General features: G+C 42.5%; 1 protein-coding gene across 1 annotated transcript in view; it reads left to right on the top strand.

The window, feature by feature from the left end:
- ADGRA1 (adhesion G protein-coupled receptor A1) overlaps nucleotides 1-15,343 on the top strand; it is a 466,316-nt gene that overhangs the window by 266,282 nt on the left and 184,691 nt on the right. Inside the window, exon 12 of the mRNA XM_054036172.1 lies at nucleotides 8,774-8,989. Within this exon, the coding sequence (XP_053892147.1) occupies nucleotides 8,774-8,989 (216 nt within the window). The remainder of the gene's footprint in view (nucleotides 1-8,773; nucleotides 8,990-15,343) is intronic.

The raw sequence follows: 15,343 nt of genomic DNA, 5'->3' as shown, positions 1-15,343 counted from the left end.
TTTCAAAAGCAAACTATCTTGCCTATCTATACCTAGATTGTGACACTGTTGGCAATCTCTTTGCCATGAAATGACATGGTCTATTATAATTCCTCAGCACGCTTTTCAGAAATTATATCTAAAATAGGTGGCCACCCTCTACTCCATTCACACAATCATAGGCCTTGGCTACACTCGGGACTTCACAGCGCTGCCGCTGTGAAGCGCGAGTGTAGTCGCGCCGCCAGCGTTGCGGGAGCTCTCTTGCAGCACTGTATGTACTCCACCTCTCCGAGGGGAACAGCTTGCAGCGCTACGAGCGAGCGTGCAGCACTGCAGGCTCTGATTACACTGGCGCTTTACAGCGCTGTACTCGCTGCGCTCGGGGGGGGGGGGGGGGGCGTTTTCACACCCCTGAGCGCAGCAAGTTGCAGCGCTGTACAGCACCAGTGTAGCCAAGGCCATAGTAAATTACAGTCCGAACAGCAAGCATTTTATCAAAAGCTACCAAACTAATCTTCTTGTTTCCAAGTGCACTCAATATAGAAAATAATATGGTGTCCATATATGTAACAGCAGATTGGGGCAACACTTAAGAGGATGGCAAAAATGGCTCCTTGGGTGTGCAGCTCAGGACAATGGCAAAGGGCACAAAGACTAAGCCTAGAAAGGGAAAGCCTCATTAACAATTAACCTGAAATTCTCTGACAATTTCAGTGGGATTATTTATAGAGAGATCAGAGGCACAAGGACACTATGTAACTTACCTGAGGTCACACCGGAAGTCTTTAGCAGAGCTGGGTGTTGAACCCACATCTTTTGACTTTTCCACAAGCATAACTTGTACCAGTGAAACTTGTGTGCACAGCATGGAAACCTATATGTGTAGGGTACATCAAGTTATCCAGGAAAACCTGCTTTCAATTTTAAAGCTTTTCTGTCTGGCTGTCCCAGCTATTAGACTGTTCAAAACAAAGTCTTGGGATATTTTTTATAATGGGGGGGGGGGGGAATTCTGCTTCTTGTGTTCTAAAATGACTCAGCCATTTTTACTCAAACTTAAAAAATCTGGAAAGGTGAATGTTTTAAAAAAAATTAGCAGCAACTAAAAACAAGGGTTTAGAATGGAAATATTATGAAACCTTAACTGTAGTGGAAGCTGCAGCTCCTGCTATAATTAGCCATTAGTGCTAGCCTAAATATAGTGTTGGAAGCGGCAGCACTTGTGGCTGACAGGAATTTACTGTACTTCATAGTTTCGTTTTGAGCACACACAGATAAACCAGTCACTGAAGGGTTATGACAGAATCCAGACAATCCAAACTGACAAGGCAGGACCTAAGGGCAGCAAAGCCACCATATTTCCTCCCCACCTTACAATGAGGTTTTAATGTTTTGGCTCCAAGCCTACAACATCCTGAGTAGAGTGCTGATCAGAAAAATGCTGACAAAACTTTTTTTTGGAATTTGCCAGTTCATTAAGATCAAACCATTTTGTCAGAATGGTTGGATTTTCACAAACCTCCAGTGGGACCCCAATTTTCAAAACCTGCCTGCCAGTCAGGTTTCCATCATAAACCTGCCTGGTTTCCTTCCAGCTTGCTTGACCAGCTCCTTGGCAGTCCACTGAGCTGAGAATCTCAGAACATAGGAGCCAGTATTTCCAGGCTCACAGTTCCACTTCAGCCCACCATGCAGGCTGAAGGGAAACCAGGAGCCTGGAATTCCCCACCAGGTTGGCTGCTTTGGAGCTGGAGGCTCTGGAGGACCCTCAAAGACCTGGCTCAGGGGGCTGAAATTGACATAATTCTTGTCTATTTCATTGCTGTCCTCACTAACAGCAGCAGTGTTACTGACCAGACTTTTGTTAACATGACAAAAGTCTGATCAGTTTCACTTTGCTGTTCAGTAGTGGGCAGTCATGAAACTGACAAGAATCATGTCAACATACCCTTAGGGTATGTCTACACTCAGAGAGTAGTTCGATTGTACTTAAATCGAATATGTGGAATCGATATTACAAAGTCGAACGTGTGTATCCACACTAAGGACAGTAATTCGACTTTGTGAGTCCACACTAACGGGGCAAGCGTCAACGTTGGAAGTGGTGCACTGTGGGCAGCTATCCCACAGTTCCCGCAGTCCCCGCTGCCCATTGGAATTCTGGGTCGAGCCCCCAGTGCCTGCTGGGGAAAAAAATGTCGAGGGTGGTTTTGGGTAACTGTCGTCATCCAACCATCACTCCCGCTCTTCCTCCCTGAAAGCGCCAGCGGGCAATCAGTTCGCGCACTTTTCTGGTGAGTGGCAGTGCGGACGCCACAGCACTGCGAGCATGGAGCCCACTGCGACCATCGCTGCAGTTAAGGCCGTTGTCACCACCTCGCACCTTATCATCCACCTTTTCCAGAGGCAGATGCTGAGAAATCAGGCGAGGAGGCTACGGCAGCGCGGTGAGGACATGAGGTCTGAGAGTGGCACAGACCTCTCATAAAGCACGGGACCCCGCGCCGTGGACATCATGGTGGCAATGGGTCATGTTGATGCTGTGGAACGGCGATTCTGGGCCCGGGAAACAAGCACAGACTGGTGGGATCGCATAGTGCTGCAGGTCTGGGATGAATCACAGTGGCTGCGAAACTTTCGTATGCGGAAGAGAACTTTCCTGGAACTTTGGAAGTTGCTGTCCCCTGCCCTGAAGCGCAAGGATACCCGGATGCGAGCAGCCCTGACTGTCCAGAAGCGAGTGGCCATAACCCTCTGGAAGCTTGCAATGCCAGACAGCTACCGGTCAGTCGCGAATCACTTTGGCATTGGCAAATCTACTGTGGGGGTTGCTGTGATGCAAGTAGCCAACGCAATCGTTGAGCTACTGCTGTCAAAGGTAGTGACCCTTGGAAATGTCCAGGTCATCATAGATGGCTTCGCCGCGATGGAATTCCCAAACTGCGGTGGGGCTATCGATGGAACTCACATTCCTATCCTGGGACTGGACCACCAGGCCAGCCAGTACATTAACCGAAAGGGCTACTTTTCAATGGTGTTGCAAGCACTGGTGGACCATAGGGGACCTTTTACAAACATCAACATAGGATGGCCAGGCAAGGTTCATGATGCTCGGGTTTTCAGGAACTCTGGTCTGTTTAGATGGCTGCAGGAAGGTATATACTTCCCAGACCAGAAAATAACTGTTGGGGATGTGGAGATGCCTATAGTGATCCTCGGGGACCCAGCCTACCCGCTAATGCCCTGGTTCATGAAGCCCTATACAGGTGCCCTAGACACTGAAAAAGAACTCTTCAACTACCGTCTGAGCAAGTGCAGAATGGTGGTGGAGTGTGCTTTTGGATGTCTCAAGGGGAGATGGAGAAGCTTACTGACTTGCTCTGATCTCAGTGAAACCAATATCCCCATTGTTATTGCAGCTTGCTGTGTGCTCCACAATCTGTGTGAGAGCAAGTGGGAGACCTTTATGGCGGGGTGGGAGGTTGAGGCGAATAGCCTGGCTGCAGATTACGCCCAGCCAGGCAGCTGTGCAATTAGAAGAGCCCAGCGGGAGGCTTCGAGAGCTAGGTTCCTCAGTGAGCAGGGTAACCTGTGACTATTAAGTTTGTTTAAAGAGAAGCTGAACCTGCCCCCATTTTTTTACCCACTTACTGTTGACTATCCTCTCCGGCTACATACCCCATTCACCCCATCCCCCCCCCTTCCAACACATGTTTAAAAATAATATAATTGGAACTTTGTTAATGAACACCGTTTTCTTTATTACGGATTTCGCGGTAAAGTGTTGAAACTGGGATGCAGACTGTGGTGGGGAGTGGGCGTAGTGATGGAAAGAACGCTTCTAAACTCAAGGAATGACAGGCTCCTGCTCCTAGAGAGGTCCGCAGTGGTGGACTGGTTGTTTCAACGGAGCTTGCCACCCTTCCTTTTCGGGAGTCTGTGTGTGGGGGCTATGTGACTTTGTGGCGGGGGAGGACGGTTACAGATCCCCTGCTGCGTGGCTCTGTGATCCAGGATAAGGACCGCAGCATAAGATCTCTATCCGCCCTCCCCCCTCACAGAACATGAAAACCACCTCCCAGACTGACCAGGGTGCCTAGTGACTGCAATGTGTGTGTGACCTTCTGCTGAACCTGCCCCAGTGTCTGTACCCTGGTAAAGGTGACTGTCCTCTCCAATTACCAACCCCCTTCGCCCCTTCAAACACTCTCTCCCCTAAAAGAACATGATGCAAACAGTAATTAACAGAAACGTATCTTTTATTAGCAACTACACAGTTAGGGGATGAAACTGGGACGGGGGCTTGGGTGAGGCGGGAAGGAAAGGACTTACAAATTTTTGGGAATGAAAGCCTTCTGGTACTTGAGCAGTCTGCAGGGGTGGAGTGACAGTTTTCACGGCCCCTGCCGCCCCTCCTTCTTGGAACTTTGTGTGAGGGGGGAATGGGAGTTTGTGGCAGGGGAGGGCGGTTAGGGCTCTGTCCTCCTGTCTCCGGTCCTGCAGAACATCCACAAGGCGCTGGAGCATGTCTGTTTGCTCCCTCATTAGTCCAAGCAGCGTTTGAGTCGCCTGCTGGTCTTCCTGCTGCCACCTCTCCTGCCGTTCGCTGTGTGCTCGCTAGTATTGCGACATGTTCTCCCTCCACTGGGTCTGCTGGGCCGCATCGGCTCGGGAGCAGCCCATAAGTTCTGAGAACATGTTGTCCCGTGTCCTTTTCTTTCTCCGCCTAATCTGCGCCAGCCTCTGCGAGGGGGATGCCAGGGTAGGTCAGGAGACAGTCGCAGCTGTGGGATGGGAAAAAGGGAGTGAATTCCTCACAAAGATAATTTTTTGTGAACAATGAACATAGTCTTTCTCTGTGAACAAGACCATGCACAGCACCTATTACATGCGCACTCAGGACAAGGTCGAATTTTCGGCCTTTGCATTCAGTGCCTGGGGTCTTGCAGTGGAGATCAGACAAGCGGGGCAGGAGAGCGGAATTCGGGTAGAAGGCTGACATGGTAAGCCGTAGACTTTTGGCTGCTTAAAACTTAAATTAGAACAGTGCCCTCCTTTCTCGTTCAAAGCAATGCTCCTATTGTTGGGCAGTTCCTGCTGCCGGCAATCCGGCAAGCATGAACTCTGCCCCTGTCCCACCCCCTCACGGCTGTCCCTGGGATAGATCCCTGTATGCTGCCCCTCTCCCGCTTCCATCGCGTGGCGGTAAACCGCCGGCGACAGTTCTGTAAAGGAACAGGCAAGCAGTCCCAATAGTAACATTCCCCTAATTCTAAGCAGGTCACCATGAGCGACATCGCTCTGCTGGGAATTTCTGAGACCGAGAAAGAACGCATGCTGCGTAAAAGCCAGCAAAAACCAGGGCCGTATGCCACCATGCTCTGCAAGGCAATGATCCCAGAGTACTTGATGATAGCCTGGCGAGGAAAAGTTTCCTACCACGGAGGACACAATAAGGCCGCTCTCCCCAGGAACCTCATGCAAAGGCTTTCCAATTACCTCCAGGAGAGCTTCGTGGAGATGTCCCATGAGGATTTCAGCTCTATCCCTGGACATATAGACCTTCTTTTCCAGTAGCTGCACTGGCAAGGACTAAAAAGGAGAGCGCCTAGGGCAAACTAATCATGATAAACCGGACATTGTTAGATTCTTTTTCAGTAGTTGCACTGCCAAGGACTAAAACATTAAGCGCCTAGGGCAAACAAATCATGAAAAACCCATTGTTAATATTCCTGTTCTGTTCAAAATAAATGTTTACATGTTTAAAACACTTACCGACTGATCCTTCTCCTGATTCAGTGTCTGGGTTAACGCCTGGGGACGGTTGGTAGGGGATCTCTATGAGGGTGATGAAGAGATCCTGGCTGTCTGGGAAATCAGCGTTGTAAGCGCTGTCGACTGCCTCGTCCTCCTCCTCACCTTCCTCATCTTCCCCATCCGCTAACATCTCCGAGGAAGCGGCCGTCGACAATATCCCATCCTCAGAGTCCACGGTCAGTGGTGGGGTAGTGGTGGCGGCCGCACCTAGAATGGAATGCAGTGCCTCATAGAAATGGCATGTCTGGGGCTGGGATCCGGAGCGTCCGTTTGACTCTTTGGTCTTCTGGTACGCTTGTCTCAGCTCCTTGATTTTCACGCGGGACTGCATTGCATCCCGGCTGTATCATCTCTCTGTCATGGCTTTTGAGATCTTTGCATTCCGTCTTTTCGATCGCAGCTCCGAAAGCACGGACTCATCGCCCCACACAGCGATCAGATCCAAGACTTCCAGATCAGTCCATGCTGGGGCCCTCTTTCTATTCTGAGATTGCATGGTCACCTCTGCTGGAGAACTGTGCATCATTGCCAGTGCTGCTGAGCTCGCCATGATGTCCAAACAGGAAATGAGATTCAAACTGCCCAGACAGGAAAAGGAATTCAAATTTTCCCGGGGCTTTTCCTGTGTGGCTGGTCAGAGCATCAGAGCTCAGACTGCTGTCCAGAGTGTCAACAGAGTGATGCACTGTGGGATAGCTCCCGGAGCTATTAGCGTCGATTTCCATCCACACCTACCCTAATTCGACATGGCCATGTCGAATTTAGCGCTACTCCCCTCGTTGGGGAGGAGTACAGAAATTGAATTTAAGAGACCTCTATGTCGAACTAAATAGCTTCGTTGTGTGGACGGGTACAGGGTTAATTCGATTTAACGCTGCTAAATTCAACATAACCTCCTAGTGTAGACCAGGCCTTAGTCTGCAGCTGCTGGGGCTTCCAGGGTTCCCAGCTCCATTGCAGCTCACCAGGTGGGAAGTCAAGGATCCTGATCAATATATTTCCCTTCAGAAATACCACATTTCAGTGCTTCCAAAATGAAATACTGTGATATATCAATTCAGCAAAAAACTTCAAAATTTCAGCTTTTTATTCCAATCAGGACAGGAAATATTTTCAAAGTTTCAAACATTTTCCTGGGACAGAAAAACAGTTTCCCAGCCAGCTCTAAACTGAGTCTTATGTTTGCTTGTTTGTTTGTTTTTTCTCCCTGCGAGGTAGAAAGTACTTTCCACTAGTGTGAAGTCATGTGAAAATCTTCTGTAAAATAAACCTTCAGCAGAACTGGCACCATGCTCCAAATTTTCTGGGGTTTGATGTGACCATTTCACCCCATTCTAATCAATACTGAGTGAAGTTGAGTCTTATTGTGGAACACGATTGCCTGAGGTGCTAAAGAGTATCACAGAATGCTCGGAGCCTAATAAACTCTAGAGTCCCTTCCTTTTCTAAATCAAGGGGCAAAATTTCCCTGACAACCCCTTTCCTACAAATGAAAAAGAATGTATAAAGTGCCATGTGAATGTTTGTTACTTTACAAATAATCATCAAAACTGTGTTCTTGCAGCAGCAAATGTACCTGATTGACAAAAATCCAGGGGTAGAAAACGTGCTATTCTTCTGAACTGTGCTGCTGTTAAAACTTTCCCATCATCATTAATTACCACTTTCCATAATGAAACATGAAACACAGTTTCTCTAGAACTAGTAAAGACTGTGCTCTTCCATTGACAGCACTCAGGAAATGTGAGCCCACTAATAAGCCCTGTATGACTTCAGAGCTAGGTTGACCTATGGAAGTTATAGTATGTATATATACCCATTTTGATTGTGTGAACCAGAACATGGAAAGTGCAAAAACAGCTCTTGAGAGGGAAGTTGCACCAAGGATAATATTTTTCCCTGTTTTCCAAACCTGTGTCTTAATGGCCATATTAATGGCTTTTATTGCTGCACAGCATAGCATGGATATGCTTTAGTAGGGAAATTATCTTAAACTTTCCTGAGTTCTCTCTAATTGTTTCCTGAGTGGAACGGAAACATAAGGACAGTCAATAGTAACTTCTCTGCAAATGAAACCTAAAGCTTGTCTCTCTCCTTAGCTCTTCTCTCTCTCTCTCTCTCTCTATATATATATATATATATATATTCAAGATTTTATACAAATCAGATTTAATATGTATAGATGTTTCATATTTTATGTATTAGGCATTTTATTGAAATCGGGTTGTCTCAGCCAGTCATAGTGGGTGGGAGTTGACTTCAGAGTTACTGACCAATAACTGATGCCATAGGAGCATCTTTAGGTCCTGATGTAGAGGCAGTAGCCAAGAAAAGCAGGCATGGCAAGAGATGTGCCCTACAGCAATTTCTGGCTGCCAGAGAAGACCTTATGGGCTGCTGGAGCGGTGTAGCTTAGAACAATGCTTAGACTGCTCTGTGTTACTACTTTGGACATGACTGGTGCCTGGTGGATTAGCAATCAGGGAGTGGCAAAGCTACCTCAACAGTGCCAGTTGCCAAACAGCCAGGCATGAAGATCTGGCCTCATTTATATTAGATGTGTTAGGAGAAACTGAGCACAATCTTGGATGCTTTTTAACATATTTACTACTAATAATAGGTGCTCTATTCTCCTTGTATTTACACTGCTATAAATCTGGATTAACTCCACTGATGTTGGTAGCTACACTATTGTAAAATTGATATATGGGAAAGGAGCATCAGGCTTTTTGTACATTTATTTGATGTTCTTTCTTCCATCATTATTGTATTCATAATCAAGGTGCAAGCAAAACCACCATACTGTTATAGAAATTATTTTTTTCTTTGATCAGTTTACCTTTCCATATGTTTATTATCATGTTTCATATGTGTGTATATATAATATACAGTGTATACAAAATGCATATTTTGTACTGAGGATTCCTTTTAAAGTATCTTAGCAAAATACCAGTTTCTCAATGTGTTTTGACAGATTTCCCTTAATATTGCTCTGGAGGCCTTTATGATCAAGCCATCTAGCTTCATAGGAATGACTTGCACTGCCTTCCAGAAAATATCTGAAAATTCAGACAGGTCACTGATCCATGATGTGGGGAGCTGGGAAGCAGATTATCGTCCAGATCAACATTTGAATTTTAAGTGCAACGATGGCAGTCTCAGTGGTTCTTTCATGAATTTTTCTACCAAAGTAAGTGGTATAAACAGTTGTGTACAACTGACTCATATATATATATTTTGTTCGTATCTTGTATTCAAAGCAGATTACTACTTTATCACTGCAGGACTCAAACTGATTACAAGATTAAAAGCTCATATAATTATTTAATATAAATGGATTAATAAGAAAAGTAATTGTAACTTGTTACTGGTCTTAAATATTTAACTTCAAGTGTGATTATAATGTGTATTTTACTTCCAATACCAGTGTGCTGTGTTTACAGATATTGTGTAAGTGTTTCCATGCTTGATGTAAAAATTCAACATACAAACAGAAATGAGTATATATTTTGCTATTACAATCTATGGGCTTGATCCAACAAACTTCTATACATGTGAGCAATTCCATTGAAGTCGATGGGAAACCGTTTTGTCAGGAACTCTCAGATGAGTTAAGTTTGCATGGACAGTGACATTTTCAGAAAAATTGTCTTTACTTCCACTAAATTGTTTTATGGTTCTTATCGCAAAAACTTGATATAAAAGAAGAAGAACAGGAGTACTTGTGGCACCTTAGAGACTAACAAATTTATTAGAGCATAAGCTTTCGTGGACTACAGCCCACTTCTTCGGATGCATATAGAATGGAACATATAATGAGGAGATATATATACACACATACAGAGAGCATAAACAGGTGGGAGTTGTCTTACCAACTCTGAGAGGCCAATTAATTAAGAGAAAAAAAAAACTTTTGAAGTGATAATCAAGCTAGCCGAGTACATACAGTGTGATAAGAAGTGTGAGAGTACTTACAAGGGGAGATAGAGTCAACGTTTGTAATGGCTCAGCCATTCCCAGTCCTTATTCAAACCGGAGTTGATTGTGTCTAGTTTGCATATCAATTCTAGCTCTGCAGTCTCTCTTTGGAGTCTGTTTTTGAAGTTTTTCTGTTGTAATATAGCCACCCGCAGGTCTGTCACTGAATGACCAGACAGGTTAAAGTGTTCTCCCACTGGTTTTTGAGTATTTTGATTCCTGATGTCAGATTTGTGTCCATTAATTCTTTTGCGTAGAGACTGTCCGGTTTGGCCAATGTACATGGCAGAGGGGCATTGCTGGCACATGATGGCATATATCACATTGGTAGATGTGCAGGTGAACGAGCCCCTGATGGTATGGCTGATGTGATTAGGTCCTATGATGATGTCACTTGAATAGATATGTGGACAGAGTTGGCATCACTGAACAAAACCACTAACCCAGGAACCTATCCTTGTAACAAACCCCGATGCCAACTCTGTCCACATATCTATCTATCTAAGACGAAAGCTTATGCTCTAATAAATTTGTTAGTCTCTAAGGTGCCACAAGTACTCCTGTTCTTCTTTTTGCGGATACAGACTAACACGGCTGTTACTCTGAAACTTGATATAAAAGAAGAGCATTACCTTGGAGCTTTGGAACAGCCTAAGGAAAACAATAATAAATAAGCCCCTTAATAGAATGCAGTATTATTATCAAATAATGAAGTGGAACAATTAAATTTTTATCTAGCGGGAAATGGAAATTTTGCATTTGGTTAAGCGTGTTATTAAATTTAAGTGAACTACGGTTGATTTTTAGTTAACCTCCAACAGCATCTCATTTTAATAGGCTTATTCCTTGAAATGCTGAGTACTCCAAAATGATACTTTTCTGGATAATACTACAAGCTTACTGAATTCTGGGAGTACTTTAATTGCAGTTATTTTCCTAGTTCTGTCTTTTGAACCACTGTGTAACTTAGATAATGGCAATGATGTGCTGGAGGGAGCTATTGGGAGAACCTTGTAAAAATTCTGTCACCAAATTGAAGGAAGCATTGGGTAGCTTTCCTCCCTTTGATAGTTTAGCAGCATCCAGGGAGGGATGAACACCATCTATACCTAGGATGACTTACAAAGATGCTTCTGAAGAGCAACTTTTTAGTCCTTGGAATCCACAAGGTAGAACCTAATGTCAAGGATTACATTAAAAAGGGAAAAAAGAAAGATCCCTAGAGACTAATATTTCCGCACCTACCTACAAAACAATCTATCTATCAATATAGCTATATACACACACTTCAAACTACACAAGCTGAGCACTGTGCTATATATATGCTATAACTCAAGCAGAAATTGTGAGCTTGATGCAGATTTTACTGGTAAAGGTCTTTGGCCAATCTTATGCAGAAGGTCAAACAAGATGATTATAATGATCCCTTCTGGCCCTAAAATATATAAATCTATGAATGTACTTTGTATATTTTTCAGGAACAAAGTATAAACATTTCCAGTAAATGCAGTTCATAGAAATGTGTTTGCCAAGTGATGATGTCTCCTTCTTTGGTTATGATTAAGCATTTTGGTTTAAATAGGAAAATGAATAGATTCCCCAGCCCCTCATCCTTCATGTCTCTAACACACACATGCCGGCATGCAAGATTTATCACAGGCTAAGGCAGAACATTTTAGTTGAAGCCCCTTTTTATAAAAAGTTGGCAGTGCATCACTGCATAAAGGGTCATTATAATCTTTTCTTACATATTTTGCCATGTTTATAGAAAGCATCCAAGTCAGAATTTCCATCCAAATTTGCATTTTCATATCTAGTTTCAGTGGATAAAAATATATTTTAAACTGCAGGTGCAATAGAGTATTTCATAATGTTCTTTAGAACCCCATTGTTCTATAATTATAACCAAATGTAAGGTTTTATCAGGAATGTACTGCTAAATTTGATACCAAATTAAGGCTTGCAAAGGAGACTGTCAAGTTATTTTTCATAACTTTATAATTCATTTTTCTTTTCACTTTGTTTATAATAACTCCTTGAAAATGAAACCATTTCCTTACACACATTTCTCCCTTCCAACACATGTGATTTTTCACATGAGCGTTGAGCTGCTGGAATCTATCATTTCTTTTGAGAAGAAAAGAGCACTGAAGCATTTGTTTTACAAAAATGGCAGAGACTGTGTAAACAGATATAAAAATAACAAAGTAGGTTAAATTTTGGCCCTATTAAATTTGACAGTGTCCCTTTAACCCAATGGTTCTCAAACTTTTGTACTGGTGACCCCTTTCACATAGCACGCCTCTGAGTGCGACCCCTCCCCTTATAAATTAAAAACACTTTAATATATTTAACACCATTATAAATGCTGGAGGCAAAGCGGGCTTTGGGGTGGAGGCTGACAGCTCGCGACCCCCCATGTAATAACCTTGCGACCCCCTGAGGGGTCCCGACTCCCAGTTTGGGAACCCCTGCTTTAACCTATGCATCGGTAAGCTTAAAGATTATAGCTGGGCATGAGGCAAGCATCTCTTTACTGAATATTTGTGCTAGATGGACCTTTGGTCTGACCCAGTATGACCGTTCTTATGTTCTTATTATACTGAGTACAGAAGTGACCTCTGTATAGTAAGTAAGGTTAAATTATGCTTTCCATTCTAACCCCTGTTTCTAAAAAGTTATTATGACTGAAAACTTTCATGTTTCAGGTGGAAATTTTTCAGGCTTTGTCGCTGTTCAAAGGTGAACTGGTTTAGAAAGATTTAATAAAACTGGTTTTTGAATACAAGGGAAGTGGAGGAGATAATGTTTTCCTTTTATTATTATAAAAAAAATTCTAGCAATATTAAAAAAATCAAATCAAAACTGATCTAATGATACATATAAAATGTCTGAGTCTTAAAACTTGGCATAGAAATAGCCCTCATTGAGGAGAAAGTGCCTGTAAGTGTTCTAGTGTGCATTGGTTTTGATTTGACCAAGTTATGAACCTTTGAAAAGTGCAAATTGATCATGTGCAATACATTCTATAGCAGTTCTGTTAAATTTGTAAATTGTATTGCTAAGTAGGGTTTGAATCATCATAACTAACTTAGCTACATAGTGAAGAGCATACGAAATTGCATACAGTATGAGGCACAGGGACTGGCCCTGGTGTGAAGATACTCGGCCCCCACCACGCTGCTATGTGACAATGTGATCCTTCAGTGCGATGTTTCAAACACACTTGTGTAATTTTAGTACTACCGACTTATTGTCAGTAAAGTATATGAATGCTTAAGTGTTTATAGGCATAGATGTGGAATAAGAAAGATTTGGCTATTCAAACATATGAACAATTCTAAATGGCATCAAGTTTCCAAAGGAAAAAGAACATTATTCTATACAAGGTTTCATTATTCTTTAAAAGATTAATTTTTGTTTTATTTTTTCTCTAATCTCTCCTACATATTTTGGTTTGACATCTCAAGAGGTTATTTCAGTATCACATTCTTCCTGTTCTTTTATTGTTTTATTTATACCTTACACAGTAGTATCTTAATGTAGCAGTAAGTCATCTGTAATTTTACAGAACATTGAACAGAGATTAAATCCATATTGCTATTCAATAATATCAGTAAACCAAAAGAAAATTCATCAGAGAAAATGAACATTGAAAGCAAGTATTTAAAAAAAATGCATAAATCTCTTCATAAAATATAGTAATAATACTATTTTAGGCAAAAGGATCTATATGGCTTAAGGGCCCCATGCATGGATGCTTTTATATGACTAAGGGCTGGGGGAAAGATGATGTGAAGCACATGGTTCAGACAGATGCATTCTTTAGGGGAGGATCTATTAAAGGGGATATTCTATATCCTAGTAAAGAGGAAAGGATAGAAGTTGATAAAGTACTGGTAGGAAATGAAGAGAAACAGTCAAATGAAAGAGTCCCATTTAATTACATCACACAAAGGCAGACAACAAAATATTGACAAATTATATAAGTGCTTGTATACAAATGCTAGAAATCTAAATACTAAGATGGATGAACTTAAGTGCCTGGTATTAAATATTGATGTAATAGGCATCGCAGAAACTTGGCGGAATGATGGTAATCAATGAGACACAATAATACCAAGGAACAAAATATATAGGAATGAGTGAGTAGGTCATGCTAATGTGAGCATGGCACTATATGTGAAAGAAAGCAGAGTCCAATATAATAAAAATCTTAAATGGCAAACAGTTCCATGGAATTTCTGGGGATAGACATTCTATGCTTAAATAATGAATATAGCAACAGGAATACACTCCCAACCACCTGACAAGGATGGTGACAGTGATTGTGAAATGCTCAGGGAGATTAGAGAGGTTACAAAACCAGAAAATGCAATAATAATGGGGAATTATAGCTATCCCCATGTTGGCAGAGTACATGTCACCCCAGGATGGGATACGGAGAAAAACTTTCTAGACACCATTAATGACTGTTCTTGAAGCAGCTAGTCTTGAAACCCACAAGGGGAGAGGCAATTCTTGATTTAGTCCAAAGTAATTCACAGAATCTGGTCCAAGAGCTAAACCACTCGGTAATAACAACCGTAATGTAATTAAATTTAACATCCTTAAATAACAAAGAAACCCACCATAGTAGCATTTAACTTTAGAAAGGGGAACTCTGAAAAAATGAGGAAGCTAATTAAACAGAAATTAAAAGGAAGAACCACAAGAGTGAAATGCCTGCAAGCTGTATAGAAACTATTTTAAAACACCATAATAGAGGCTCAAACTAAATGAATTCCCCAAATAAAAAAAACTGTAATAGGACAAAAATAATGCCACCATGGCTAACCAACGGAGTAAAAGATACAATTAGGTGCAAAAATGCATCCTTTGAAAATTGGAAGTCAAATCCTGCTGCAGAAAACAGAAAAGGGCATAAATCCTGGAAAGTCAAGTGTAAAAGTGTAATTAGGCAGTCCAAAAAAGAATTTGAAGAGCAGATAGCAAAAGACACAAAAACTGCAAATTTACAGGCATGCAAAGAGTCTCCTCTCCCTGTGTGTGCAAGGGTTACCTATGAAAATGGGAGTGCTTACCCCTTCCTCCCCTGATGAGCAAATCATCCAGAAAGGGGCAGAGAGGAATGTAGGACATTGGCACTAGAATGTGCTTGGGAAGAGCAATCAGCTCTGTTCTGATGGATGGTGCAAACCGTGCACCCTCATGAGTACTGGGCAGCCATCGTTACAGTTACTAAAGACCTTCACCAGTGACTCCTTTTCTAATTCTCTCCTGCCTCTCCACCAAAACCCTTTCCTCAGATTGTATTTCCATGCTTTAGTGTGAAGTTTCATCTGTACCTCCAGCTCTTAGTCAATAGGAGAAAGTATGAAATTAAGTAGTTATTTCCCTCTGGGTGTAAGAACATTTCTTCTGTTACCATGCTGCTATAGGGTAACCCAAAGCTTGCTTTCAAACCCATATGCAGTACTGAATGTACACAAAGGAAGAAGATGGAAATTGAAAAGAAAGCTTTACTTATTTAGCATGCAAACCAATTTTGGCGTATATGAGATAT

Source organism: Malaclemys terrapin, chromosome 7, assembly GCF_027887155.1.
Source record: "Malaclemys terrapin pileata isolate rMalTer1 chromosome 7, rMalTer1.hap1, whole genome shotgun sequence".
Lineage (NCBI taxonomy): Eukaryota > Metazoa > Chordata > Testudines > Emydidae > Malaclemys > Malaclemys terrapin.
Note: the sequence above shows the minus strand (reverse complement) of the source record. Positions and strands in the feature narration are given on the sequence as shown.